This window comes from Penicillium solitum (genome assembly GCF_028829755.1).
Source record: "Penicillium solitum strain IBT 25940 chromosome Unknown utg000003l_segment0_segment0, whole genome shotgun sequence".
In the NCBI taxonomy this organism is placed as follows: domain Eukaryota; kingdom Fungi; phylum Ascomycota; class Eurotiomycetes; order Eurotiales; family Aspergillaceae; genus Penicillium; species Penicillium solitum.
The window spans coordinates 3,465,979-3,491,207 of record NW_027072123.1 but is presented as its reverse complement, the minus strand read 5'-3'; the positions used below and the strand labels follow the sequence as shown (position 1 = coordinate 3,491,207).

At 48.5% G+C, this 25,229-nt stretch overlaps 13 protein-coding genes across 13 annotated transcripts; 7 read left to right on the top strand and 6 right to left on the bottom strand.

The window, feature by feature from the left end:
- Positions 1 to 181: 181 nt before the first annotated feature.
- Positions 182 to 1,814, bottom strand: N7455_005244 (WW domain-containing protein; the record flags this gene model as incomplete). Its single annotated transcript, XM_065604990.1, has 4 exons — positions 182 to 1,171; positions 1,233 to 1,382; positions 1,446 to 1,689; positions 1,747 to 1,814. 4 exons carry the CDS (start codon positions 1,812 to 1,814, stop codon positions 182 to 184), a joined length of 1,452 nt encoding a protein of 483 aa, XP_065461890.1.
- A 340-nt stretch (positions 1,815 to 2,154) lies between these two features.
- Positions 2,155 to 2,334, bottom strand: N7455_005243 (metallo-beta-lactamase superfamily protein; the record flags this gene model as incomplete). The annotated part of the gene is made up of 1 exon (XM_065604989.1): positions 2,155 to 2,334. One exon carries the CDS (start codon positions 2,332 to 2,334, stop codon positions 2,155 to 2,157), a length of 180 nt encoding a protein of 59 aa, XP_065461889.1.
- A 1,814-nt stretch (positions 2,335 to 4,148) lies between these two features.
- On the bottom strand, positions 4,149 to 6,206 carry N7455_005242 (uncharacterized protein; the record flags this gene model as incomplete). Its single annotated transcript, XM_040955513.2, has 1 exon — positions 4,149 to 6,206. The coding sequence occupies one exon, from the start codon at positions 6,204 to 6,206 to the stop codon at positions 4,149 to 4,151; it is 2,058 nt and encodes a 685-aa protein (XP_040814097.2).
- Positions 6,207 to 6,271: 65 nt separating this feature from the next.
- N7455_005241 (uncharacterized protein) lies at positions 6,272 to 6,556 on the top strand (the record flags this gene model as incomplete). The annotated part of the gene is made up of 1 exon (XM_065604988.1): positions 6,272 to 6,556. One exon carries the CDS (start codon positions 6,272 to 6,274, stop codon positions 6,554 to 6,556), a length of 285 nt encoding a protein of 94 aa, XP_065461888.1.
- Positions 6,557 to 6,894: 338 nt separating this feature from the next.
- abp2 (putative ARS binding protein Abp2) lies at positions 6,895 to 9,264 on the top strand (the record flags this gene model as incomplete). Its single annotated transcript, XM_040955401.2, has 2 exons — positions 6,895 to 7,533; positions 7,588 to 9,264. The coding sequence occupies 2 exons, from the start codon at positions 6,895 to 6,897 to the stop codon at positions 9,262 to 9,264; spliced, it is 2,316 nt and encodes a 771-aa protein (XP_040814116.2).
- A 666-nt stretch (positions 9,265 to 9,930) lies between these two features.
- On the top strand, positions 9,931 to 10,346 carry N7455_005239 (uncharacterized protein; the record flags this gene model as incomplete). The annotated part of the gene is made up of 3 exons (XM_040955318.1): positions 9,931 to 10,008; positions 10,081 to 10,136; positions 10,190 to 10,346. The coding sequence occupies 3 exons, from the start codon at positions 9,931 to 9,933 to the stop codon at positions 10,344 to 10,346; spliced, it is 291 nt and encodes a 96-aa protein (XP_040814190.1).
- Positions 10,347 to 10,783: 437 nt separating this feature from the next.
- N7455_005238 (uncharacterized protein) lies at positions 10,784 to 11,558 on the bottom strand (the record flags this gene model as incomplete). Its single annotated transcript, XM_040955349.2, has 3 exons — positions 10,784 to 11,224; positions 11,283 to 11,405; positions 11,478 to 11,558. 3 exons carry the CDS (start codon positions 11,556 to 11,558, stop codon positions 10,784 to 10,786), a joined length of 645 nt encoding a protein of 214 aa, XP_040814113.2.
- Positions 11,559 to 12,155: 597 nt separating this feature from the next.
- N7455_005237 (uncharacterized protein) lies at positions 12,156 to 13,006 on the bottom strand (the record flags this gene model as incomplete). The annotated part of the gene is made up of 2 exons (XM_040955485.2): positions 12,156 to 12,860; positions 12,920 to 13,006. 2 exons carry the CDS (start codon positions 13,004 to 13,006, stop codon positions 12,156 to 12,158), a joined length of 792 nt encoding a protein of 263 aa, XP_040814236.2.
- An 899-nt stretch (positions 13,007 to 13,905) lies between these two features.
- N7455_005236 (uncharacterized protein) lies at positions 13,906 to 15,148 on the top strand (the record flags this gene model as incomplete). The annotated part of the gene is made up of 6 exons (XM_040955427.2): positions 13,906 to 13,952; positions 14,021 to 14,423; positions 14,483 to 14,641; positions 14,691 to 14,752; positions 14,806 to 14,913; positions 14,974 to 15,148. The coding sequence occupies 6 exons, from the start codon at positions 13,906 to 13,908 to the stop codon at positions 15,146 to 15,148; spliced, it is 954 nt and encodes a 317-aa protein (XP_040814094.2).
- A 565-nt stretch (positions 15,149 to 15,713) lies between these two features.
- On the top strand, positions 15,714 to 16,865 carry N7455_005235 (ribosome biogenesis protein BRX1; the record flags this gene model as incomplete). The annotated part of the gene is made up of 2 exons (XM_040955363.2): positions 15,714 to 15,949; positions 16,016 to 16,865. 2 exons carry the CDS (start codon positions 15,714 to 15,716, stop codon positions 16,863 to 16,865), a joined length of 1,086 nt encoding a protein of 361 aa, XP_040814232.1.
- Positions 16,866 to 17,552: 687 nt separating this feature from the next.
- Positions 17,553 to 18,644, top strand: N7455_005234 (F-box protein; the record flags this gene model as incomplete). The annotated part of the gene is made up of 1 exon (XM_040955435.2): positions 17,553 to 18,644. The coding sequence occupies one exon, from the start codon at positions 17,553 to 17,555 to the stop codon at positions 18,642 to 18,644; it is 1,092 nt and encodes a 363-aa protein (XP_040814150.2).
- Positions 18,645 to 19,412: 768 nt separating this feature from the next.
- Positions 19,413 to 20,321, bottom strand: N7455_005233 (Rab family GTPase; the record flags this gene model as incomplete). The annotated part of the gene is made up of 5 exons (XM_040955440.2): positions 19,413 to 19,537; positions 19,587 to 19,667; positions 19,717 to 20,106; positions 20,218 to 20,230; positions 20,301 to 20,321. The coding sequence occupies 5 exons, from the start codon at positions 20,319 to 20,321 to the stop codon at positions 19,413 to 19,415; spliced, it is 630 nt and encodes a 209-aa protein (XP_040814251.1).
- A 570-nt stretch (positions 20,322 to 20,891) lies between these two features.
- On the top strand, positions 20,892 to 25,185 carry N7455_005232 (uncharacterized protein; the record flags this gene model as incomplete). The annotated part of the gene is given in 5 exon segments (XM_065604987.1): positions 20,892 to 21,283; positions 21,300 to 23,241; positions 23,296 to 24,105; positions 24,160 to 24,509; positions 24,567 to 25,185. The coding sequence occupies 5 exon segments, from the start codon at positions 20,892 to 20,894 to the stop codon at positions 25,099 to 25,101; spliced, it is 4,029 nt and encodes a 1,342-aa protein (XP_065461887.1). The 3' UTR covers positions 25,102 to 25,185.
- Positions 25,186 to 25,229: the final 44 nt, after the last annotated feature.

The window sequence follows — 25,229 nt, the reverse complement described above, 5'->3', positions numbered from 1 at the left end:
CCAATGTTCTTTGGCACAAAACTCAATTGTAGTAACAAATTATCGACCCGGGAATCTATACTGAAACACAAACAGCGAAAAAGATAAACATGTTCATAGAAGCCGCTCAAAAGATGAAATCATATACTGAGTCCCAGTTTACCATAATGATGAACATAAACAACAAGCAACCTTGGAATGCCTACAACTGTCCAGCAGAAGGCGGTGTCGACGTCCACGGCCCACTAACAAAGTGCGACTCCGAACGTCTCCCTGTCTCCCCGGGCGAGCTTTTGACATGCTCAGGGTAATGATTCGACTGCTGATGAGGAACTTGATTAACAGGTGCTGTTTCAGGGAAGCCCGTCGGCCCACCGCTAGGACCAAATTGATGCTGATTCTGCGAAACGTATTGGTTGAAATTCACTTGCGCCATTGGGTTGTGATATTGCTGACGGCCTTGGGCAAGATTTGCTTGGTGTGATCCTGGCTGTTTCCGTATCATGTGCTGCTGTTGATATTGACTCTGTACATGTTGCAGGGGTGAGAATCCCTGTAGAGCAGGGTCTGCGGGGGGATGTTGCGAATGGAAACGTGGGCCCGGTTGGCCTTGCCCGAATCTACCTTGGTCAACCACGGAGTGCGGTAAATTGTTAGAGAAGCTCTCCGCGGAAGCTTGGTAGGGCTGCCCTTCCCGGGCAACAGAAGCATTCGAGGTACGGCGAGCAAATTCTCCCGAAGACGGTTCCACATGCTGGTTAGATGAGTAAGACCCAAAGAAGGGCTTAGACATGGTTGATGGGCGTAGGTTCATCGGGACGCCCTCACCAGAGGCATTCGAATGACCTTGTTGTGATTCCAATTGCCACTGCGGCTGGGAATCGGAAGCGCCATCCATTGACCTTGCCATTTGCTCCTGTGGGTTGCTGCTTATTGTCCACGATGCTGGTGGCTGGTGGCCATGCAATCCAGCAGGATCAGGAGAAAATCCCTGAAAGGATTGTGTATGTTGCGTCATGTTATAACCGTTTGGATGTCCCTGGTAAGTACCTAGATTATTACCCCACACCGATGAAATACTTTGGCCCATATGGTGTTGACCCGGGATTTGATAACCTGGGTGTGCCTGGCTCCCATAAAATGCCGGCTGAACACCATTCATCTGCCCAACATGGCCCTGCTGCAACGAATTCTGTAAATAAATAAGCACCACAACCAATCAGTATATCAGAGACTGGAACATTTAAACATACCGGGCCATATCCGGCTGCGTTTGCAGCCAGCTGCTGCTCATATCCGCCGGGCAAGTGTTGACCCGTTTGATTCGAATACCAACCCGGTACCCCGGAAGACCCATAAGTTGGATTGTCCGACTGCCCATATAACTGGGAGCCAAGGGAGCTCTATCCCATTATCAGTGCCATTCTTGCAATGCTTACGCAGACATAATGAGCGCGATTCCCTACGGAAATTCTCGCACTGTCCGCCGCAGAGTACGTCCCGCCTGCCATTGTGTCCGTGGACTCCACGCCTCGAGTGCTGTCGTTTGTCGGATGCGATGTTGGCTCCCGTGAAGGGCCTGCCCCGATCGGAATCGGTGTCGTCGATGGGGTCAGGACGATCGGCTCGGTTGGAATCTCCCATTGTGACTTCCCGGTCGTCCGCTGTACGTAATACCATTTTCGTCCGACACCTTCCCATTGAGGTAGCCTATCAGATATTACTGTTAGAATACAGTAGGTTCTTTGGTCTTCGGGGTTGACTTACCAGCCTTCTGGAAGTTGAGGTGGTGGGGAGGATGGGCCTGCAGTGTCCGCAGGGGCCTCAGGCGCCATCTCGGACCTAACACGATCCAGACGATGTCAAAATGTCAAAAAGAAAAGTACAAGACATCCAAACTCTGGATCTGAACGGATCAAATGCAAATATACATGGAAAAGAGGGGAGGAGTAAACAGATGTGAAGTTCAACGAGACTTGCCGATAAGAGGATCTTGTGGGGCTTGGCCTTTGATCGCCGTGCACGGACCCCAGTACCCAGTCAACACCGCCAACTGCTATGCTGTGATGCACCTATGATATGAAGTAAGAAAGCCAACAGAAAGGCCGTAAATATGTGGGTCAAAACGGATTAGTGACCGAAATGACTAACCCAAGGACTCTATTGAATGATTATCTACTTCCGTCTGCACTTGCGCCCAGCAAAATCCTTCAAAAATCTCCAAGTCCCCTTCGCCTTGTGTCCCTCCACGTCCCACTCAGTAATGCTCTTAGGGAAGAAAGGAAGGCCACCCGGGAGACTTGCATCATGCACAATGACAACCATGGCCTTAGCCGAGCCGTCGAACGGTAGCATTTTCTCAAGAGCGACCTCGGCATCTCCCAGATCCTCGTTTATTGCAGCGTTCAGCTCGTAGAACGGGGTAACTTGGCATCTGAGCGTCTTAGATTTGCAGGGGAAATGATTTCGAAGATAGAACCAGGACACGCAGAAATTGAGATAGTACTCTTGTTGAGTAGCGATAGCCTGATCTCAGTCGGAAGTAGGAGGTGCTCGGTTGGACGGTATTATCCGGGGTGATGAGCAATATCGCCCCCCCAAGGAAGATAAAGCCGTTCTGCGAGGTACGGGCCAGAGCGCTGATGTGGTTGTGCGGTAGGTTAGAAGGTTATTAGAAATCTATCACCGACGAATGAATTATCAAATGCTGTCGGCACGGAATGTAGATACTCACTATTAGTATATGTACGTAGTAGGTTATCATGTGCTACATATGTAAGTGACCAGCTCCATGTACACTATAGATAGATAGATTGCTTACTAGTTGGCGGAAGCTTCTTCCAATCCTCTCTCAACCCAAGGTCAAATAGAACCTTTTGTTCGATCTCTTGTTCTCGATTAGGAGCTGTAGCAAGGCATGTCAAGCAAGTATGCCCTGCAATTGAAATTTTAACCACGTAGGCTGTGGGTACAGTCGTTCGTCTTCCGTGGATAATTGACACGTCAACAATTCAGTTGTAGTTACCCAAAAAGTGTTGCTTTGTGTCAAGTAATCGCATTATAGAGCGACCTAGAGGGGGTATTTAGGGCTATTTATCCCCTTGGCAGGACTATAAGAGAAATCTGACTCAAGTGGCTCGGTCATAGAGTAGAGATGATTATTCATTGTTCACAGCCGAACCTGTGAGATTTCAGATCAACCCGTATCCGAAGAGGAAAGGTGCTTGAATATTAGAAATTTTCGATTACAATAAGTGCATTGATTAGAAAGAAGTAGGTAGTCTGATGAAAGGTTGTATAAGTAAATCTAGGTCTCAAGTATAGATAGCTTCAGGTCTAGGAGAAGAACTATGTACACACTTGAAGACACTTTCACTAACTACTTCGTATGTCCACCGCACCCGTAGTTCTCGAATATAGGCTGTATAATTTAGCAAATTATCCCTATAATATTTTTAATTGTCACGCCTGGTTTTGCGGATGGATATGACTTCCAAGGTTGATCTACAGGTGTGGCTGTACATGCGGCTGTATGTGCGGGGTGGAGACAGACTTCAACCATGGAAGCTTGTCGAGTGACCCACAGATGATCTACACCCTTGGGTACCTACATACATATGTACCTAGGAGGTATGCCCAGGCGGTACCATAGAGTATAGTAGTCTACATTGTCACCTTGAGATCATGTTCAAGAGCATTCAGATCCAGGGGCGTTTTATGTACGATCGCCGGCATGTGTTTCAGATGATCCAGGGGAAATGAAAGAGGATTAACGCTGCTATATATAATGATATTTATTTTAACTGTGCTATCATACCTAAGTACGTAGTTTAGCAGCAGAGGGTGCTCCTAGTCCTTCATTATGCAAATAAGGTACACGTCAAGTAATAAAATCTTATAATATGGAGTATTCCGTACCAAATCGTTTCTCAGAAAACGTTAAGATTAATTGTAGGACAATATCGAATAGTAGCTCCTCTTTATCCCCCTCCCAGATGAATAAGAAACCCAAACGCCAAATCCTAGAAACATATCGGCATAAAAAGAAAAAGAACATATCCGTCCAGGCGCATCATAAAGCAACAATAGGCGACATGGTTATAAATACAAAAAAGATACTGCTGTTGGGAAATCGCCATAGCTTATTACCACAAATACCCTAGGACTGCCTAGAAGTCATCGCCAGCCCAGTCCTCGTCACCACTGAGTTCATCGTCAAGGAAATCATTTTCGTTGAATTGCAACTCAGTCGGTCGCTGGTTGTCGATCCGAATGTTCACAATATCACACATTCCCTGTATCTTCCCGGCTTCGGGCTGCGGGGTCCCCACTAACGAAGAACCACCACCAGCATCGTCGGTCTCATTGGACTTTTGATGTGCCAGCCGAGTGCTTTGGCGTTTGGAGGAAGTCGATGGTCCACTGTCAGCCGTGGATGGTCGTGAATCTTCAACCCCCACACCAGGTTCACCCGGGTCATTCCTTGTAATGATTGTGGTTGGCTTAAGGGAGCGCTTCTTGAGGGAGCGGAGGTTGGGATCTGGTGGCATGCTTCGTCGGAGGAAAACCTTTTCGAGCAGGCCGATCCATCGCTCACGAAAGGTGGCACGGTCACGCCAGCCAATCTTCAGGATTGCACTGATGACCAAGCGACGTAGATCACGAAGCTGCGGAGCGGCATTCACTAACGAAGTGAAAAATACTTCTGCAGTAGCGTCATCCCATTTGCGAAGCTGGGTGAGCTCAATTTCTTGGAGCTTCACTGGCCACGTCGGAACTTCGGTTTGAACAAGTAGATCTTCAAAGTGTGGCTCAACGTCGTGGTAACTGGACGCATCATGCATAGAAAGGTCCATTCTGAAAACTTCGAGATTCTCACAGCACTGACCCAAGGTCTGGATGAAAGACATGTTGAGATGGCGATTGTGGCTTAGACTCAGCTCTCGGAGATTGCTGCCGTGTAGGGACATGTAGGCTGTGAGATCTGATGACCACAATCGATCACAGTTGTTCAGGGTGAGCGAACGGAGGGTATTTGGTAAACTGGCCAGAATTTCCCCGCTGACCAATGAGCTTTCAATAAAATCCAGTCGCTGAAGCTCTGGAAGCATATCAAGGGCTTCAAGGAGGCCAGCCTCTTTGGCAGCGGACGTTTCTTCATCGGAATTATCGAAGTGGAGCAACTTCAGCTCCCTGAGACCTTGAAAGGTGCGCTGCGAGTGCATTTTCACCATCAATTCGACAAGCTCATCGGTTTCTAGAAAGCGGCTGTTCCAGTCCCAGCTACGAAGGGTAATGCCACAGTTCTCGATGGCGGAAAAAACAGGTCCAAGATAAGTCCACTTTGATTGAACAATGTGCCATGGAGGTATTCCCACCGTGTAATCATCTTTGTGATACAGTCGTACCGACTGTAAACGAGGCGTCTTTTCAATCAACTGAGCAAGGTCGAAGTAACCGTAGGGTCCACTTTTGTAAATGAGCACTGGTTCAACCTCAACATGAAGATGCTTGATCTTGCTAGAGTAGTTCATCGAGAGGGACTCTTGTGGGCGTGCCAACAAAGAGAGGAGCACATGGCTCTTGTAGGTAGGAAGAAGAGGGGGGCAGTGATAGAGTGCGGCGAGCGCAGGCTCGTGAAAGCTTCGACACAGCAGAGCGACATTGACTAGCCATTTTACAGAGTCGTTACGGGCTGAACGGCTTTCGTCGAGTAATGGATGCGACGCGCGCAAGAAAATGTCAAGAAGAATTTGGTAGGGAAGAGTTTGCCAAGGGGGAATGACACCGGATCCTAGGAAGATCGGGTCATCCCCATCTGTTTTGGCACGTTTGTGCAAAACTCTCCCAACTTGACTGCTGGGTTTCGATCGCTTAGTCTGCTTTGGCTTCGGGGTGGTTGCAGCGCGCCGAGGACGTTGGGATTTGGAAGGGCGAGGAGTCGCAGATTCGGCTTCAGGAGTTGGTGCGTCGATCGGCACAGCTACCAATTCATCAGACTCTTGGTCTTCCACGGCTCCATCAAAGCTAGCATCGGTCGAATCTTCACGATAGGATTTTGGCATTCGAGTTGTACTGCGCGACCGAAGAGATAATGAGGCACGTCTTGAGCCACGCAAACTTGTTGATTCATCTTGCGAGGAGCTTTCCTCATGATAGGTCTGCACCTTTGTGCGGCTGGACCGCATAGGGCGAGTGGACCTCGAGCGCGAAATCGAGGGCGCCATGACGGATAAGGTCGCGCTAGGATAAGAGAGTGGGTAGCAGAGACCCGGGCCACATTGTACGCACGATGTCGCGCGCGCAACAATGTGAGCAGCAAATAAGTGTCACTATGCTTATGAAGGCGGCAACTCTGCAATTATTGTCGTTCAAATTCACCCTTGCGACGGTCCGGGTGAGTCCGGTTTCTTTGACAGATGAGGTCGAAGAAGCCAAGAATGCCAAGACGACAAGCTTATCGATAACACTTGGGAGTTGCTTTGGTGCTAATCCTAATGCGGTTAGCGCACACGTGATAACGAGGCAGGAACCCCGCCCTCAGGCCACGACACTAGTCCTCATCGGGGAGCACTAGATGGCCCCAAAATAGATTCTCAGCTTGAGCTTTAAAGATGGGCGCTTCCAGCCACCTCGAGGGGAAACCTCCTGGAACCCTACACCATCGGCGCGTTGCTTTTCAGAATCTGTTTTCCTTCCATTTTTCTTTGTATTCATACACCGAACAGATTGTGTTGAAGATAGCCTACATCTATGCCGCAGCTGCTGATTTGACGATAATGACGACTTGCCTATGCGACCTAAATTCCGCATAATTATTTGTCTGCATCGCATCTCTAGCTCTATTCTACAATTAAATATAGAGGGCTGTCACTCCGAATCGCCAAGTTTCAGATGGAAACATCATTTCCTGTTATGATGGACTCCACCGATCGCTCGAACCGTGGTGAGCTCAGCGGACCGCAAATGGTCATTCAACAATATGCGCGATATCCTCCGACCTTGGAATCGACATTGCAGAGTGCTTCCTCCTTGGGAAGTGCTCGTAGCCAAATAGATATGAACAAATCGCCTCCCTTGCAGCGAAGAGAAACCCCCAGGAGCTTACAGTCTTCCCCGAGGGGCATACGTTCTGCTATACCCTCATCATCAGCCAATCGCTCCGGGACTTCCATGTCTCCCCCGGTTTTTGATCCTCATCGCCATCAGCCGATGAAAGATCCTGCCGACCACGCAGATTCCCGGGTTCTTCCGTCACGGGATATCACTGACGAGACGATTGATGATGCATATGTCTCCTTTATCTTGTACTGCAATCCTAATGTTCCATCCTCGGTTGACACCTCAGATCTGCGCAAGACCTTCCGCTGTCTCCCTCGGAGTGATGGGAAAAGCTTCAACATCTTTACCCTATTTGGACTTATTCGAAGGCGGCTGCAGAATGAAGAGTTGAAGACATGGATTCAACTAGCAATTGAATTGGGTGTCGAACCACCCTGCATTGAAAAGAAACAAAGCACGCAGAAGGTGCAACAGTACACTGTTCGGCTCAAGGTACGTCTGCCATGAAGCTTCCGACCCATATTTCGTCTTGCTAATCTCGCCCAGCGTTGGATGCGCGCGATGCATATTGATGCTTTCTTTGAATATTGTATGGGGTTGCCCCATTCTTACTATACACAGCTCCCACCATCTGGTCCTTTTGTCAGCGAATCCCGCGATGGTGTGTTATTGGAAGAAGATCTCGCACTCAGGGCGCTTGTGCCACAATGGAAGCCAAAGCGGGGAAGGAAAAGGGTTGAGGATAGGTACACTGAGGAAGACAAACCAATCAAGCGGCCCCAGTTGGATACGTCTGTTGGCGCCCTACAACAGGGTAGTTTTCAGTCCCACTCTGTGACATTCCCACAGAGTGCTATTCCATTCAGTGCATTTCCTGATGATATGGAACCAAATGACCCCTGGATAGCGGCGAATTCGTCGTTTCATAATGGTTCCGGGCCGGATCAGCAAAATCAAGATCCACGCTGGAGACTTCCTGAACGGGATGCATCTCCTGCTAATTATCCGCAGTCTGCTATCATTCCCCGGAGTCATCTGCCATCGGATGTCCTCGTTTCTGCGGAACCACGGTCAGCAGTCACTCCGTCAACCGGTGAGAAAAGCCGTTCTAGGAGACGACATGGCCCTGCAGTTTCATCCGCTTGGCCGAACAGCAACGGCTTGTCAGCTGGGAAAGGCCGAGGAAGACCACCAAATAGAGGGTCATCATCCGGTTCCTTTTCTACCTTCCAGGTCAATCCTAGTCGTGAATCATCACAGGCACCAAATCCCAATACCCAGGCACTCCCACTTCCCATTGACAGAAATCCGCCCCAAATATTTCAGACCCCATCTCACAATCAGCCTCCAACATCTATATCTCAGGGCAGGCCCAATAAACTTCAATTGCAGGTTCCTCAACATTCAGGAGCGCCGGTTCGACTTGCCACTCCACCAAGACTAGTAGTTAATGGTGTGAATGGTCCTGTCATTCCCGGGTCAGAAAGGCCCAATGATTCCTGCCAATATCCCACCACAGATACTCCAAGGAATGGTATCACTACTGAAACATCTTCCTCCAGCGGGCAAAGCAATACGGCCACTGCCCCGAATCCCTCCGTCGATGACATTGTTCATGCACTTTCTGCAGAGCTTCTGCGTGCTAGGCTGACAGAGCGGGGGGCGACCCTCGCTCCCAACGAGGCTGGTGCCCTGGCCTCGGCGATGGTGATGAATTTGTCTTCATTATATTCACAGTTCCAACTTGGCTCTTCTTCGCTGCTACTGGCCTTCCATCTTGGCATTGGTCATCATTTCGGACTCGCAGGCACTGCTCCAGAGTCAATGGTTATCAAGGTTGAACGTGCTATTCCAAGCAACGATGGGAATAGGGGTGCTCCTGCCTCTAAAGAATCATTTAATGGGGTTCAGTATACAGTCTCTCATGAGTACAAAGCTTCAAGCCAGTTTTCGATGCAAATCACGCTTTCAAATGTCAATCCTAGTGTAGGAGGGACGGGTACATCTGACTACGCAAGCGCGATTATGGGTCGGAATCATGAGAATATTGACAATGATAAGACAGTGGAGCTGGATTCTGACGATGATGATCCCAGCCAGCCTGTTTCCGAGGCAACATGGAAGCAGCGTTACATAAGGCTCCGCGCCCAGATGCAGAAAAAGGACCAGGCCTTGTCGCAATACAAACGAAAGATAGTGGAGTCGGTCATGGCAGACATATAACGCTTGTGAGCCGGCTATTTCTCTTTGATTTATATCAAGATCTTAGGATCATGTTTTTGCCCACTTGTGATGTGCACTATATAGCCATTCTTCGTGTGCATTTGATAGGATACCCCTTTGAGATAACCAATCCTACTGTTTGCTTTTACTTAATGAATGGAATTCATTGTCCCTGCACCTACTTTGGGCCTGAGTTGAGATTATTTTGCACAATACCCCATAGGAAATACATGGTGCATCAGGAGCTATAGATGGGAATTTTGAATATGTTAGTTTCACCATTTTTGACTTAGTATCCTTACTGTCCTCCTCTAAAATACGTACAAAACACCTCAATGTTTTCTTTGGAAGTACGCTAAGCAGAGGCTTTCGGCACTCTGCTTAGTGAGGTTACTCTAGCCAAATGTCATCATTTATAGTACTTGAACATCAAAACAAGAATTCTCAGGCCAAATCTGTAGGGAAAATGAGGTTTATTACCTCAAGGAGAAGCCGGCATCTGTTGGCTCAGAGCGAGTCAAGTTAAACGCGTTTAATGGTATAACAAGGCAACTAACGATCCTTGTCTACATCGCTCTTCTCACATCCCGGCCATCCAACTTCCATCGTCGCATCCTTCACTGCATCAACTCTCGCATGCCAAATCAATCTCATCATCGTGCCAAAATGTCTTCCGTAAATACGCCTGAGGAGCAGGCCATCGCCTTCCTTCTAACCTGCGTTGAAAATTCTCAGAAGGGCAAGGTACGCAGTCCCCAATTTCAACAACAATCCCTACCATCTAATATAATCTGCTAATGTTACTGGCTATTACAGATCAATTGGGACAATGTCTCGCTCGATATCGGCGTCAACATGACCCCCGAAGCGGCGTAAGCCCTTCAGCCATGCTACCAGTTTCATTGCAGTCATTGACAATCAGCAGTAGAAAATACTACTTCAGTATTGTGAAGAATGCCAAAGAGTTTGAGCGCTCTGACAAGTATCCCGAAATCCCTGGAGACCCTTCCTGGGAGTCCGTCACGGCCGAGGATATTGGCCCCGTCGTCATTGTCGCAGACTCAGATGATATCATTGCCTAGCAAAGATACACATTGGAGCTTAATCCACTGTCCTCCCCCGTATCCACAGCACTGAGTGCTTGGTCGTTTACACATCGGGTCCACGGCATATCTTTTCTTGGGGAGTGAAATTCAGCTCTTTGAATACTCGTTAGTTCGCAGTCTTCGCTGTTTGCTGGCTTGAATGCTATCTAGCTAGCAACTTGATATACTGTGAACTTCAACTATCCACATTCCAACTTAGTAGCATCGATACTAACTAGTTCCATATCTACTGCATAATTTTACTCGGTATATTATTGCCAGTGGAGTCACTGAATAGAACTGAGTAGAGATCTAAAGATCAAGGAGTGCGATTCCGATGCTCCTAGTGACTCCCTCTACAAGACATGTCTTCCTTTGAAGTAGGGTTCATATTCAATTGGAGGCTATCATCTTATGGGCGGCTATTCTCTAGCTTAACAGAAGAATCTTCCCATGTCGAAGACCTTTGACTTAGTTTTGTTAGGTAAAATGTAGCTCTTCTCCTTCTTCTTCTTTTTTACTGAGTTTTTACCCTTCTTTGTGGCATCACGTTCCTTTGCATTCTGTTCCTCTTCATCACGTTCCTTCAGGGCCTGGAACCAAAGTTGCAGGAAGCCTCTGAGGTACCCCTTGACCTCAGGGGTCAAGGTATCCTTTGGGGGAGTCCGAGTTCCCTCGGGGGTAGCCGCCTCGGGGGTAGGAATCTCGGTGGTAGGAATCTCGGTGGTAGGAATCTCGGTGGTAGGAATCTCGGTGGTAGGAATCTCGGTGGTAGGAATCTCGGTGGTAGGAATCTCGGTGGTAGCCGCCTCGTTGGTAGGCACCTTGGGGGTAGCCGCCTCGGGGGTAGTCGCCTGAGTAGAAAGGCTCCCTGGCTAATCGACTTAATTAGTTTCAATGTTATTTGGATGAATAGAAGCAGACTTGGCTTACCCTGTAATCGCCATAGATGTGACCGTTGGTCAGATTGTGTGCTTTCTTGAGTTTGGCATATTTCTTCTGGAATGACTTTCCACTAGCATAGCCGAAGTCTTTGCCCACGAGTGCGAGATTGACCTACGAGTCGAGTCTTAGTTGTAGATCGTTGATTCAAGCCAAAGTCTCACAGGGGTCCTCGATTGATCTTACCTTGTTGGTTTCTTTGTCGGTATGTTTCTTGATCGAATCCAGATACTCTTGGTCCGGAGGTTCGTCCTTGTACGCAGACATTGTTGCCGCGACTTGAGAAGAATATTTCTAACCTCCTTGGATGACGGTGTACACTTGTGAGAATAAACGAAATGAAAGTAAGACACAACAGCTCAGCGCGCGTTGCTCAGCGCGCGTTGCTTGCCGAGGCCCTGTAGGGAGTAATCTATGCTTGCATTTCCTTATACAAATTTCCCTTGTGGATAATATGAGGAAGGCGAGACTCACAGAGTGATACTACTAGGATGCTTTAGCAAACCACTAGTCAACTATCTCCAATGAGTTGGTGACTTTTAGGTTGGTTTCTACAGCTAGCCGTGCGTGAAGGAGAGCCGAACTTGCTAATGGACTTAGAATGAATCCATTTCCCTACTTAAGGCTTTATCATAGATCCTTTTATAAACACAATGCACGCACGCACGCTGCCGCCGCCAAATGAAAATAATTATCAGACCTCTGAGTTCTCCAATACTTGTAATGAGATTTAAGCATACAATACTTAGATTTGACAAGTGAGGAAGAACACTGAGACTAAATTAACATACTTGATTGTAATAACAAGGGGTACTATCTAATGAACATATGAACGAGGCATTTCCACTCTCCAACATAACCTGATCAATCTTGAATATTTTCAACTTTGATAACAGCAGGCTGATCTTCCTGACCCCCTGTACTCGGTATCCCCTCCTCGGTCTGCTGTTCTCTTTCGACTTTTAAAGTCGGGCCTTCCTGGCAAGAAAGAGGGCGTGGTTCCCAGCCGATGGTTGGGGCATAATTGGTGAAAGAGGGCAGTTGGTCAAACTCCCGCAAGTCAAAGCCAGATTGGGTGCTGGGTGATGAATAAGGGTAACCGGCTGACGCGGTCGAGAACTGGTATGGATTCATGAAGGAGGACGTTGGACTGGGTGATGGTATCCTAGATGGTATGATTGACGCCAGTTGGAACTGCGTTGAGGCAAAATCTTGAGGAAAATAATACTGTCCTTCGGTGCTAGTCTCCGACATGAACTGCGGAGAATGTTGCATAAGGCTCTGTAAGTTTGGGTTGCCTTCAGTGCCCGGCTCGCACTTTACAAAGGGATTTCCTGGAAGAGAAGAATCGATAGATTCCATGGTGGGCATCATGAGCGTTGGAGCCATTGGGAATAGTCCTTGCATCTCTGGAGGAGGGGGGTCCATGGTCTTTGCCTTCTTGCTCTTTCGCTTTGGTTTGTTTGCCCCTGTAGTTCCTTCCATCTGTTGTCGGAAGCGGGAATACCGCATACGAGCAGCATGACCATTGGAGACTTCGACATCGGAGGCTACCCGATTCCAATCGACCTATCATACTCAAGTAAGATTAGATCAATCTTCAGTTAATGGTTAGGCAGTACACTGACCGACTTCAGGTCCAATTGCTTGATGATTGTGTAGAGGAATTTTGCAGTAGGAGTATCGGTCTCTAAAACTTTGTTCCGCTGACCCATGGCTGAAAAGATAGTATCAGTGACAGGGTGATAAAAATGAAGTTGTGAGGGCACTAGGAGGATTCATGAACAGTTTAGATCAGCTATATAACCGGTATAGGATCAAAAGATGATTGGAATATGCAGAGTGCTTCCCAGCCACATCAATGCTTGCTTTGTACTTTACAAATATAAGAGACAATAAGATGTATACCAATTGCATGCTCCTAGTTTGACTTGTCCAAACCAATTTTCATCCTGTGGTATCCCGCCTCCTTGTTTATACCTATGCTTTGACGACATATGTCAATAAATTTTAGTATTCACATTCCAAAAAAGAGAGTAAAAGAGAATCGTTCATTCCTTACGGGTTCTTAGAAGCATGCGAAGACAAGTAGATGCTAAGGCGTTGGATTAAGGTACGCAATGGGCACCATTGGGCCCGTGCGCTTAATATATTGATCACGTGATAGATGTTACCCTAGTCCGATTCATATCGGGACTAATCTTCTCAGTGGCAGTAAGAGGATGAATAGCCAGAGTTCCATTCTAGAGACTGACTGCATCGATCTATATATTATGTACTATAGCTGCAGATTATTTGGGTAGTAGAATGACTCATTGTGGACCGTGTGTGGTACTACAAAAGTTCAAAAGGCTTTTGATGCCAAGACAAACGCATTGTAGGAAAAGGCATATACACCGCCCAGCCCCAGCGCTGGCAACACGCTGACTAATTCATCCCACACCCCGAAGCACGGGGCCCGCTTCCTACCTAGGTACGTACCTAGGTAGTCTTGGAAAGACCCCGGTGTCGTTGACTCGATCAACAGCACTGATTAAATAGACTATCAATCCACACGAATATTCGCTCCTGGTCCTTTCGAAAAGCGGAGATAGACTCTGGCCAAATCATAATCATGACTTTAGTAGCTATAGGGGCGTGCTACCTTGACACAATTCTAATGTGAGTTATTTCTGCTGTGTCTTGAAGTTGCTTGCATTTGGAGTCTGATATTCACATGCCTTGCTCAGAGCCCCCCATTACCCAGGTGAAGATGAGAAGCTTCGTGCGTCCAGAATCAGTCGCCGGCGCGGCGGGAACTGCCCAAATACTCTCGAAGTTCTCGGCCAATTGTTACAACATACGCCCTCGAGTGCCGAATCATCCCTGAATCTCATTACTATCCTTCCCTCCAAATCATCGTTGGCATCTCAACAAATACAATCAAGCCTAGGGGATATTGTTCGGCTAGATAGCTGCATTTACCGAGAGAGATTTAGTGAGCCAGCTTCCAGCTACATAATTATGAGTCAGGCGACCGGTAGTAGGACGATCGTCAATTACAACGAACTGCCTGAAATGACTCGCATTGAGTTCGCAACTGCCATTGAGCCCCTTCGTGCCTTAACTGATCGCCCCTGGTTTCATTTTGAGGTGCGTTAAATATTGGGAAGGGGCTCAGCGGGTCACAAATCAAGCTAACTTGCACTCAGGGTCGTGCACCAGATGTGACATTAGAATGTATTCATTATCTCCGGGAGCATTTTCCAAAGGCTGAAATCAGTGTTGAGGTGGAAAAGCCAGGCCGGTCAGGCTTGCAGGAGCTTGCAGATGCGGCAGACGTTGTTATCTACTCCAAGGGCTGGGCCCAGGTGAGATTTGATTTTCAGCTTCTTCCGGGCACATCTAATATATGGGCAGAACAATGGATATACATCCGCTGAGGATTGCTTACGGGATCAATCATTGAAGACAAGCCGAGCGTAGGTTTTACTGCCCAAGTCCCCAGATAAATAATCTAACCTATCGTTTATAGAACCTTGCTGTGCTGTACTTGGGGCCATGACGGGGCTGCAGCACTTGAACCAAAGACTAGCAAGTTTGCCCATGTCCCGGCGCATACTGAGAAAGTGGGGGTCGCCGAGTGAGTTCTGATCGTTCCAATATACTACAGCACAAATTAGACCATACTAACAGTCTATAGTACTATCGGAGCTGGAGATACGTTTAATGCTGGCTTGCTATACGGTCTCATATATCGGAGTCATGACTGGGATTTCCGCAAGAGGTTGGAATTTGCAAATCTTATTGCTGGCTTGAAGGTCACCCAAGAGGGCTTTACAGACCTGCAAAGAGCGTTGAGGTTTCCGTCATATTGACCTATTCTTTACTCGACTGGATTCAACCAGATCTCGAAACCACCCAAATCAAAGTCAAATACTGAGTCAATGCAGTAGGTTTGCACTTGGTGTACCTATGCTTTGGGTTTGGGCTTCAGGGTCAAAACGGTCATGATATAAAATAGTTAAAAGGCTCTGTTGATCGGACTATTTAGACAATATGAATGGAATGGAAAATATATATTTCGCCACAATGAGAGACATTTTTTTTTCGGCTTCTTGAGTTTCGATCCACTTTTGAGAGTGACATTAGGCAGATAAACCATAATCTGGCAAGTATGAAACACTATGTGTCTAGTAAATCACGTTTTTTTTTCCAAAATCATGAAGCAAAGTGATGTAAAACACCATGCATTTATTACACGAGCTTTGGCAGGAAATAGGGCGGTCAAGAACGGCAGATATATTGGTAGCCCACCTGGCACGTGACATAGCAAGGTTCAGGGCGGTGGGAAACAAAAAATATTCTGCCATTAACTTTTTGATCGCGGCCTTCTTTTGCACGATCAATTTCAATTCCATTTTAACACAATCAACAGTCACCATGGCATCAGTTTACAAGAGTGTCTCAAAGAAGTCGGCTAGACAGCCCACCGAGGATCTGTCCGACGAGGATATCGAGATGGAGGAGCTCCTCAATGCGGAAGACGACACCACCGATAGCGAAGAGGAAGAGTCCGATGATGGCGAGGCAGCTGAGGTTGTGAAGAAGCAGCTTGCTTCTGGATTCATGCCCAAGACCCGCGTACTTATCTTGACCTCCAGAGGCGCTTCTTACCGGTATGGATATTGCGCCTTGAGATACGCTGAATGGATTTACTGATCTAACAATTTGCTTTTCTCTAGCCACCGACACCTGATGTCCGATATTTGTGGCCTCCTTCCCCATACCTACAAAGAGACTAAGCTCGACACGAAAAAGAAGGCCGCTGGATACAACCTCCTCTTGAACTCTCTTGCCGACCTGCACTCCTGCAACGTTATCTTCTTCCTCGAGGCCAAGAAGAACGGCCAGGATCTTTACCTCTGGCTTTCACGCCCTCCTAATGGTCCCACTATTAAGTTCCACCTGAACAACCTGCACACAATGGGCGAGCTCGGCGCTGGATTCGCAGGGAATTGTCTGAAGGGCGGCCGCGGCTTGGTCGTGTTCGATCGCTCCTTTGACGAGCAAGGCCCGGATATGGGCGCTCCTGGTAGCGAATACCGTGCGCTTGTTCGGGAGATGCTGCGCGGAGTTTTCTGTGTGCCCAAGCGTGGTGTTAGAGGTATGAAGCCATTTGTCGACCGCATCATTGGTATCTTTGGAGTGGACGGCAAGATCTGGATTCGCGTCTATGAGATCCGCGAGTCTGAGCCTGGCAAGAAGAAGGAGGGCGAGGAGACTATCAAGCCCGTACCAAAGGGCAAGGACAACGCCCTGCCCGAGGTTTCTCTGGTCGAGATTGGCCCCCGCTTCGTTCTGACCCCCATTGTCATCCTCGAAGGCAGCTTTGGTGGACCCGTCATCTACGAGAACAAGGAGTACGTCAGCCCCAACCAAGTCCGTAGCGACATTCGACAGGGCAAGGCTGGCCGTTACTCCCAGCGCCGAGACGGCCAGACTGATCGGGTTGCCAAGCGCTCCGATCTGGGACTGTCTGAGAACTCTGTGCGGAAGGTGGATGCATTGGACACAAGGAAGCTGTTTGCATAGGGGGTTTATGTTTTTGTTTCGTCGTGCTATTTCTAGACTTGATATCCCTCGGGATGATGTTTCGACTACATGTGTATATTTGATGCGACGCTTTCATCATGGTCCGTTAAGGCGTCGGGGCAAAGTCTCATCCTGGTTAATTTCAAAAGTTGATTATTTCTATCTGTTCCTTGATTTTGCCGGTTTCATTGCCATCTGGAGAGCTTTATCTTCAGAATAACTCGAAGGCAAGTTGGTTGGACCCCGTGGACGCAAGGGGCAACATTAGCTAAGCGCCATATAACCGGAGCCCTCGACGCCATCGCCCCAACCCAGTCTGTCTTTGCCTCCTGTCACCATCCATCATGGCATCATTTTTGTTGGCTAGCCCTATATGGCTACAAGGAGCTTGCTCTTCCAATATGTTTACTCTTGATCCCACGCTGTCTCTTGTTTCTATTAGCCCCAACGGCGGGGTCTGTATCCAATAGGTCCAACGTACGCGCGACAAGTTTACGGGCTTCACTTCATGATAACACCTTTCAACTTGATTCATACATAAATCCTCGAGAATTAACCGTGTTTTTTTATTTCGGATTACTTTAACACAAATAACAACCTCTCATCAGGTAGGTCGTCACTCGTTGACACTCTATGAGTCATTCTAATGGTGTTATTCTTTATAGCAACAACATAGATATTTCCATCATGCGAATTGATCATCTTGCAACGGAGCTTCTGCTCCATATATTTTGTTCGTGCGACTCAGTCTCCGACGTCTTAAATTTATCAGTCATCTGCCGTCGACTTCACCGCGTCCTCAACTCAACAAGCAAACTGTATATCCTAGCCAGTGCCGCAGAGACCGAATTTGGCCCTCTCGACGATATCATTCAAGTGGTGACACAGAATGAGAGTCAGCCTGCTCATCTCATCCGAAATGCGCCTATGTCTGGTCCCCTTCTGAAACAAGTCATCCAGCTCGGCCTGGTGGCGCGAAAATGGGAGACCATCTACCCATTTAAGAAGTGGAAGATAGACTTCGAGAATCGTCGCTCGCTCACCGACGAAGAGCGATTACGACTGCGCCGCGCAGTATACCGGCTATGGCTGTACCACAGTGCATTCCATTCTGGTGTTTATGATCGCCATTCTCGTAGTCTTCGCCATGTGGTGTTGGAGCGCGCTCAGTTGCTCCACAACTGGTCTACCCAAGAGCTGGCCGAGATTGAGGATTTGCGCCTCGTCATGGGTGATATTGTCCAGAATCACATATGTCCTAGTAATGGGACCATTCAACGCAAATTCCGAAAGCGGTATCCAGACAGCAGCCATCAACTCTCTTTCAATATCCACCTTAATTACCCCTCGCCTTCAACTACTTCTCTATCTTCGCATGACCACTCCTTGTTTCAGAAAGCCCCCGAGGCCTCGATTCAGCAATACTTCCACACAGCTCACCCGAGTAATTATGCCGAGTCGTCAGCCAAATACCGGTCTCGGTTCCGCAATGACCTCTCTCATGACCCAGGGTATGAAGGTTGGGGTGATGAGATACCACATTACTATATTATACAAGACATGCTGAAGCTCGATCCTGGTCAGATATTATGGTTGCGCGACCATGCTTTGCTGAAGGAACAGGTAGAGGAGTATGTATGGTCTCTTGGGGAATGGTTCCACAACAACGGTGAAACATTCGGTGACACATTGGAATATGTCATGAATGAACGTGGGCTCGAGGTTGGTGAACTTCGATCTGCAGTGGCTGGTCGTGAGATGGGCATTGTCCTAACCTAGATATGTGCTTTTTTTGACCCGTGAAATTTATCGAATACATACATGTGCATGGACTTGAATTTCTCTTTGCAGTTTCACACAGAAAAGTCGACAAAGAAGTACGTACGTTATAGTTGAACCCATGCAAATCTTCGAAATATGTGTGCCCCCTACCTATCAGCACAGTCAATCATAAATAACGATCTACTTTCCTAGCAACTGTTGTCTGTGGACACAAGCACTAATTATTACTATGGGGCTATTTGGAAAAGCCTAGCCCAGAGAAATTAAATTGCCCTGTGGAGCACGTGGACCCCGTCTTCGATAGCACGAGGCATTCACATTAATAGATCGTCTCCTTGTTGGTATTGCATGACTACAGCATTGTACAATTTTACGAAAAGGGATGGAATGAATATACGAATTTGAGAATTTTCATACAAAAGCCACGCAGCCGAAATGTTAGACGCCGAACCAAGCTGTGTTCACCATCGTAGAAACATATCAAGCACACCAGTTGAGCGAGCAGAAAAAAAAGGGGATCAATTTCGTTGAGGACCACGGGAAAAAGAACAAAAAAAAAAGGACCGAAGAAGGGGAATCCGGCAGCCGGTAACATCAATTCTGGTAGACCCCTATCTTCCCGTGTGGTTTCTCCAACAGATCCCGCCTGTGTATCATCTTTGTAGCCATCGAATTTCAGACTCCAACACAGATCAAGACCATCTCAATGTCACATCACAAAAGAAGAGTCGTGGCAGTCGGTGCATCGTCCCTGTGAAGGGTAGTCTAGCAGCAGCCCGGCTTCTGCTCGTTGTCTTGCTTGCTGGGGTCGATAACGGGACGGCGGTCGAGGACCTGCTGGCCACCCTCTCCGTTGTCGAGAGCCTTGCTGGAAACGATGCGGTAGATTTCTACCGAAATTAGCATTCTATGCCAAATTCCAAGGAATCGACAACCAACCTGTAAGGATGTTCTGGAAAGCCAGCTCGACGTTGCTGGCATCAAGCGCGGAGGTCTCGATGAATGAAAGGTTGTTCTCGCCTACTGGATGTCAGTGCCATACAATGAAACCGATTGTCGGGAAACGCACTGGCGAACTGCTTGGCCTCGTCTGTGGGGACCGCACGCAGGTGGCGCAAATCGCTCTTGTTACCAACGAGCATGATGACGATGTTTGAATCGGCGTGATCCCGTAGCTCCTTCAACCACCGGTTGACATTCTCGTAGGTCTGGTGCTTGCTAATATCGTAAACGAGGAGGGCGCCGACAGCGCCACGGTAGTAGGCAGAAGTAATCGCACGGTAGCGCTCCTGACCAGCGGTATCCCAAATTTGTGCCTTGATTGTCTTCGAGTCGACTTGAATGGACCGGGTCGCGAACTCCACACCGATCGTTGACTTCGAGTCTAGGTTGAATTCGTTGCGGGTGAAACGACTCAAGAGGTTAGATTTACCAACACCAGAGTCTCCAATAAGCACCACTATTCACTCCACAATGTCTCCACGGTCAGTCTTGGGATCTTTTGGGAGGGGGCACAAGGGGGGCGGTGGATAAGACGAGGGCGGGCATCATCACAAGGTGGCGACGTTACCTTTGAAGAGAAACTGCGGGGGATATCATCGTCAGCATATATTTCTGAGACATGAAGGAGCTCGTCGTCCCAAATCAACTCACGTCATATTCGTCGTTGGCCATTTTGAATGTGATCGAGCTAGTAAAGCTCGAAAGGTGATATCAAAGTACAGGTAAACGTGGCGGGCAAGTTAAGACTGAGGGTGTACTTGGAGACTTAAGAGGGCGAAAGTCAGATACGTCAGTACCGAGTTCGCAGCAGGCAGAAAGAAAACCAGGGGAGCACACACACACGGGAAGTAATAGAGAATCAGCAGGGGATAGTCAGTGATACCTGGGCCGAGTGTCTCTCCTTAATCGTGGCCCCCCATTATGGCTTAGCGTGGGGATCACGTGGGTTGGCGTTTGACGCGCGGGCGGTATCTTTATCAATCGGCAGTAACCATTAACTTTCTGGATCTTTGTTCTTGGTCGCCTTGCTTTTGCTTTTGCTACTATCCCCACGTTTCCCCCCCCTCGTCTTTACCATATCCAATGAATATGAAATACGGTATGTATTTGCTCTATCTTGATATCCCCGGAGCCCCGCAATTCAAAGTTTCAACCCCGGCACTATCTTGCTTGCACCATGGGCATGGGGCATTGAACGCTGCATAATGGATCATTTGTTGACTCAATCCCCAGGTGACTACAATGGCATCTGATTCTGAAACGAACAATGCCTCTGACCGAAGTGGAATCGGTGATGCCGACTCTTTGGCATCTACCGCAGAAAGTGAAGCGGAAGCGGAGTACTTCGTGAATGGTATCCACGCGGAACGGAGGTTCTACGTTGAACCGGATTCTGAGGATGATGAAGGTGTCTTCATCACTCAATATTTGGTCGAATGGGCTGGATACAGCATGGACAGGTGCAGTTGGGAGCCGAAGGAAATGTTTACTTCGGAAGAGACCCTAGATGGCTGGGAAGAGAAAAAAAAAGCGGATCGCCGATGGCAAGCAGAGTCCCTTCGATCTCAAGGAATGGGAGAAGAATATGGCTGTGTTGGAGAAGAAGACAAAAAAGCGAAAAGAGGATCGAAGGCGTAAAAGAGAACAAAGGGCACGACGGAAAAGCCTCCCTCGGGCTGAATCATCTCGACTGGCCAATTCCGATATGATAGATACCCATGAACCCGAAGCAGGCATTGCATCTCGCAGAGCTCCCAGTCGCCTATCCGCGGATTCCACCGCTTCGGCTTCATTTGTTCCAGCTGAAACCCCACCGCCATCAAAAAACGTGGCGCCTCGTCAGTCGCTGCAACAGAAAGCACCTCCGAGATCAACTACCTCTAGTGCGCAAACAAATCGGAATGAGCCTCCAGGATCAACACGCCTGATTGCACAAACAGCAACCCCAAACAGGCTTCCAAACTCGCGACTTTCTCAGCTCGCAAAGAAACTCAACACCAAGCAGAACCCTCCGGCGCGCCAAAAAAGCCCACCACAAGCAGCAAAGCCAGCATTGTCTTCTTTTGGTACGGGCCCGGGGGTCAAGCGTGCATACCGTGAAAATAAATGGAGCGACCGAGCACCGGATTTGTCACGAATGGAGCTGATGAAACCTTCTGAATTCCCACCGAGGATGAACATAGGCACCACCACCTCAGTCGTGGGCCCATCTGTAACAAGTCCCAAATCCCCGGAAGCCCAAACTCAACCTGCTTCTCAGAATTCAGCCAGCTTGGCCGGTCTCCTAAAGACAAATACTGGTCAAGTAAACGACAAAGCTGCAGAGCAGCCAGAGAAACCTGCTGTTCTCGCGCCTTCGTCAGTCATGGCTCCTCCACTGCCTCGCTCTTCGCACTTAGGCTCCACTGCGTCAGTCTCGTCGGCTGCGTTGTCTGGCCCCAGTGCACCGTCGAATCTAGAGAGTTCTGTTGGTCCTGTAGATTCCACTACTTCTATTTCCTCGCCAGCTACTCAATTAAAGCCCCTTCCACAGGCCAACCTCGCCCAGCCTCCTGATTCTGTAGATACTACTGTCTCTACTCTCTCGCCGCCAGGTGAGGCTCCTTTGACAAATCCCGATGGGCGGTCGATGTCTGCTCTTACTACGCCCTCAGCAGCTGCTTATCCCCACCCCACACCACAGGCCAATACCGACAGGCCTACCGGTCCTTCGGCCTCTACTAGCTCAGTCTTACCTCCAGTTGTTATTCCAGGATCCCGTGCGGAGGTTACTTCAATGAAACCTGCTGGACTCTCTGGTTCTAGCCTTACTGCTCGGTCGCCAGCCATTCCAGATAGGCCGCGTGCAATGGTCAATCCTGAGAGGTATACTGAGAATCGAGACTCGCAGGACAGCCGCGACACAGTCCGATGTTGGAACAGCTATGAACCTAACCACACACTTGTGGCCGATACCTACCGACCGTCAGAGCTTTCCCGTCGGTCATCGCCATCCCGACGGTCACCACCATATCGACGTTTATCACCCTCTCGTCGGTCATGGTCACGGTCCCCTCCACCTCGAAGGCCATCACCCTCTCGTCGGCCACGGTCCCCGCCCTCTCGAAGGGCATCGCCTTCCGATCGACTGTCAAGGTCTTCTTTGCGTGGTATGGGTGATTATTACACGCCTCATAGCCCATCTCCCACCAATCCTCGGATTCCGCCAAGGGCTTCAAATTCAATCGGGTTGAATCAAGATCTATCAGCCAATGCTCGAACATTTGCTCCCACCGAACCCAGAGCTGGAGCATCTGCTCAACCCAGTCTTTCTATCACGGCCCAAATTGCAAGAATGCCGATGCGTGATAGCCGGGCGCCTGGTTGCAAGAGGATTGGTAATTACTGGTGTAATACAACCCTGGGAGAGATTCTTGTCCACGTCTTTATTGGACCCAGCAAGAAAGCCCTTGGTGCTTTCAGATTATGCGGCATCCGTCCGAGTCTCCGGAAATCTTTGTTCTCGGCTAGAAACCCGAAAACAAACCAAGTTGAGATTTGGTTCAAGCACCTGTGCACAGTCGGAGAGTACGAAGGATTGTGCGCATCCAGTGTCAGTATCAAGTCCATAAGCTTGTCTCTTATAGAATGCTAACATTGGCTATAGGCGACAAATTCTGTGCTAAGTACAGGCTGGGTCGAGGGCTTCAGCGACACCAACGAAAATCTGTTTCATCTAGCAGAGGATCTGCGAAAGGACGATCTCATCGCCATTCACTATCCTCTGAGGCCAAGAAATGGGCCGAACATTGTCTGGGTTGCTTGGTCACGTGCATCACAGGAATTCAAATTCCCACGTCCTAAGGATGAAGTGCCACCCGGCATTCCTCTGCTTATTGCCGCTCGTACTATGCTCGCACCGATCGAGGTTTCAGGGTCAAGTGGACGTAGCCAGCCTATTGGTCAACCGCATGGCTTTTTGCCAGATGTATCGCTTTCACTGCGCGTCGAGCCACCTAGTGTAAATGATAGCCTAGATTTCGGCAGTTCCCCAAGACGGTCGAGCTTTTATCACGATATGGGAATGGGTGGATCCTTACACTTGCGAGAGACGCCGGCCCCAGCACCCGTCCAAAGCTTTCCGCTCACAAGTGAACCCAGGGGTAGTTTAATTTACGCTAACCCCCAGCCCCAAGATAACCTCACGGTTCAAGCGGCTACCTTGGGCAAAAATATGGAAGAGTTCATGAAACGCTGCAATATCAACGTGGAAGAACTTGCGACAATCGAGGAAGGCGGAAAACTGTCAAAGGCCGGTATTTTCTATTTGCACTTTCCCCCAGACAATGAAGAAATACACCAGGAACTGCTGTTTCTGCAGGGAGTCTTGAAGCACCATGATAAGATTGTTCTCACAAGCGACAGCCCCGGAGATTGGGCAAAATTTATGCAGAACAGCAGACAGGGCGTGGCCATAGTATGTGATCAATATTTGCAGTTTCACAATTGTCAAACAACTAACCGAGAGCAGTTTCACGAATCGTTCGCTGGATACGATATGTTGCGCCCTACACTCAATTCCGTGCTTCCTACCCACTCGTTCAATTTCTGGATTGTTCGCATTCAAACTCCACTCGAATTAGTTGATCCCCGTTATTGTTCACCGGGTGACCATCATCTACGCATCTTTCCATATGGCGGCGTCATACTTCTCACCGAGGATGTGTTGACAGACCTAAAAGGGGTAGCAGTCACTCTCCAATGGATTCGAAGTGCTAACAAGCACAAACGCAAATCTTGGACCTTGATGTTTTTCCCCGGCATACTTGAATGGATCGAAAGGAGGCTCGACGATGAAAATCACTCGCAAGATCATGGACTGTATGTCATACCTCTTTACCACTAGTTGGGTCAAGCTTCTAACAAACTTAAATGTAGTCTTCTGCTCATCTACACGTTGATCATCAAGAACAACATCACGGACCCTCGCGTGGACTTGTTTGATAAAGCCAGTCTACGCCCTGACTCAAAAAGCAACGTCATCGCACCCTCTCTCAATGAATACGGCACTCGCACAGAGCACCACGGCCTCAAAATCGAGGACAAAGTTGAACGCGACGCAGATCATCTAATTGAATTCTTCGCAGGGTGGTCATTGGTTAACATACCACGCTTCCGGAATTTCGTCGCTGTCACGTCTCTCGGTCCTCTCACTGGACCGCGGTGGGACGAATGGGGCCATATGACTGTCATGCGAGGTGGTTTCAACCATTTCTTTAGACGGTTCAAAATAGACCAAAAGACCATTATGACCTACCTGTCAGGTGGTTCCAACTTACAGGCTTCCACTAGCCAAGCAGCCACCCCGATGACCATGGCCACACCCCAGACATCTAATTGGGCATCTCATAACTCCAACACCGCCATTCAATCTACCTTCACAGGCAGCCCAAACGATAAAGGCATGAACTAATACCCTGCTCCCTACAAGTGATCTTCCCGACGTTACGACCAAAGCAGGTTACGCCACACATACGCGTGGTTGTGCTCATATTTCTCTTCCTCTTCTTGCGCAATCTTTTATGATACCCCCGTCAGTTT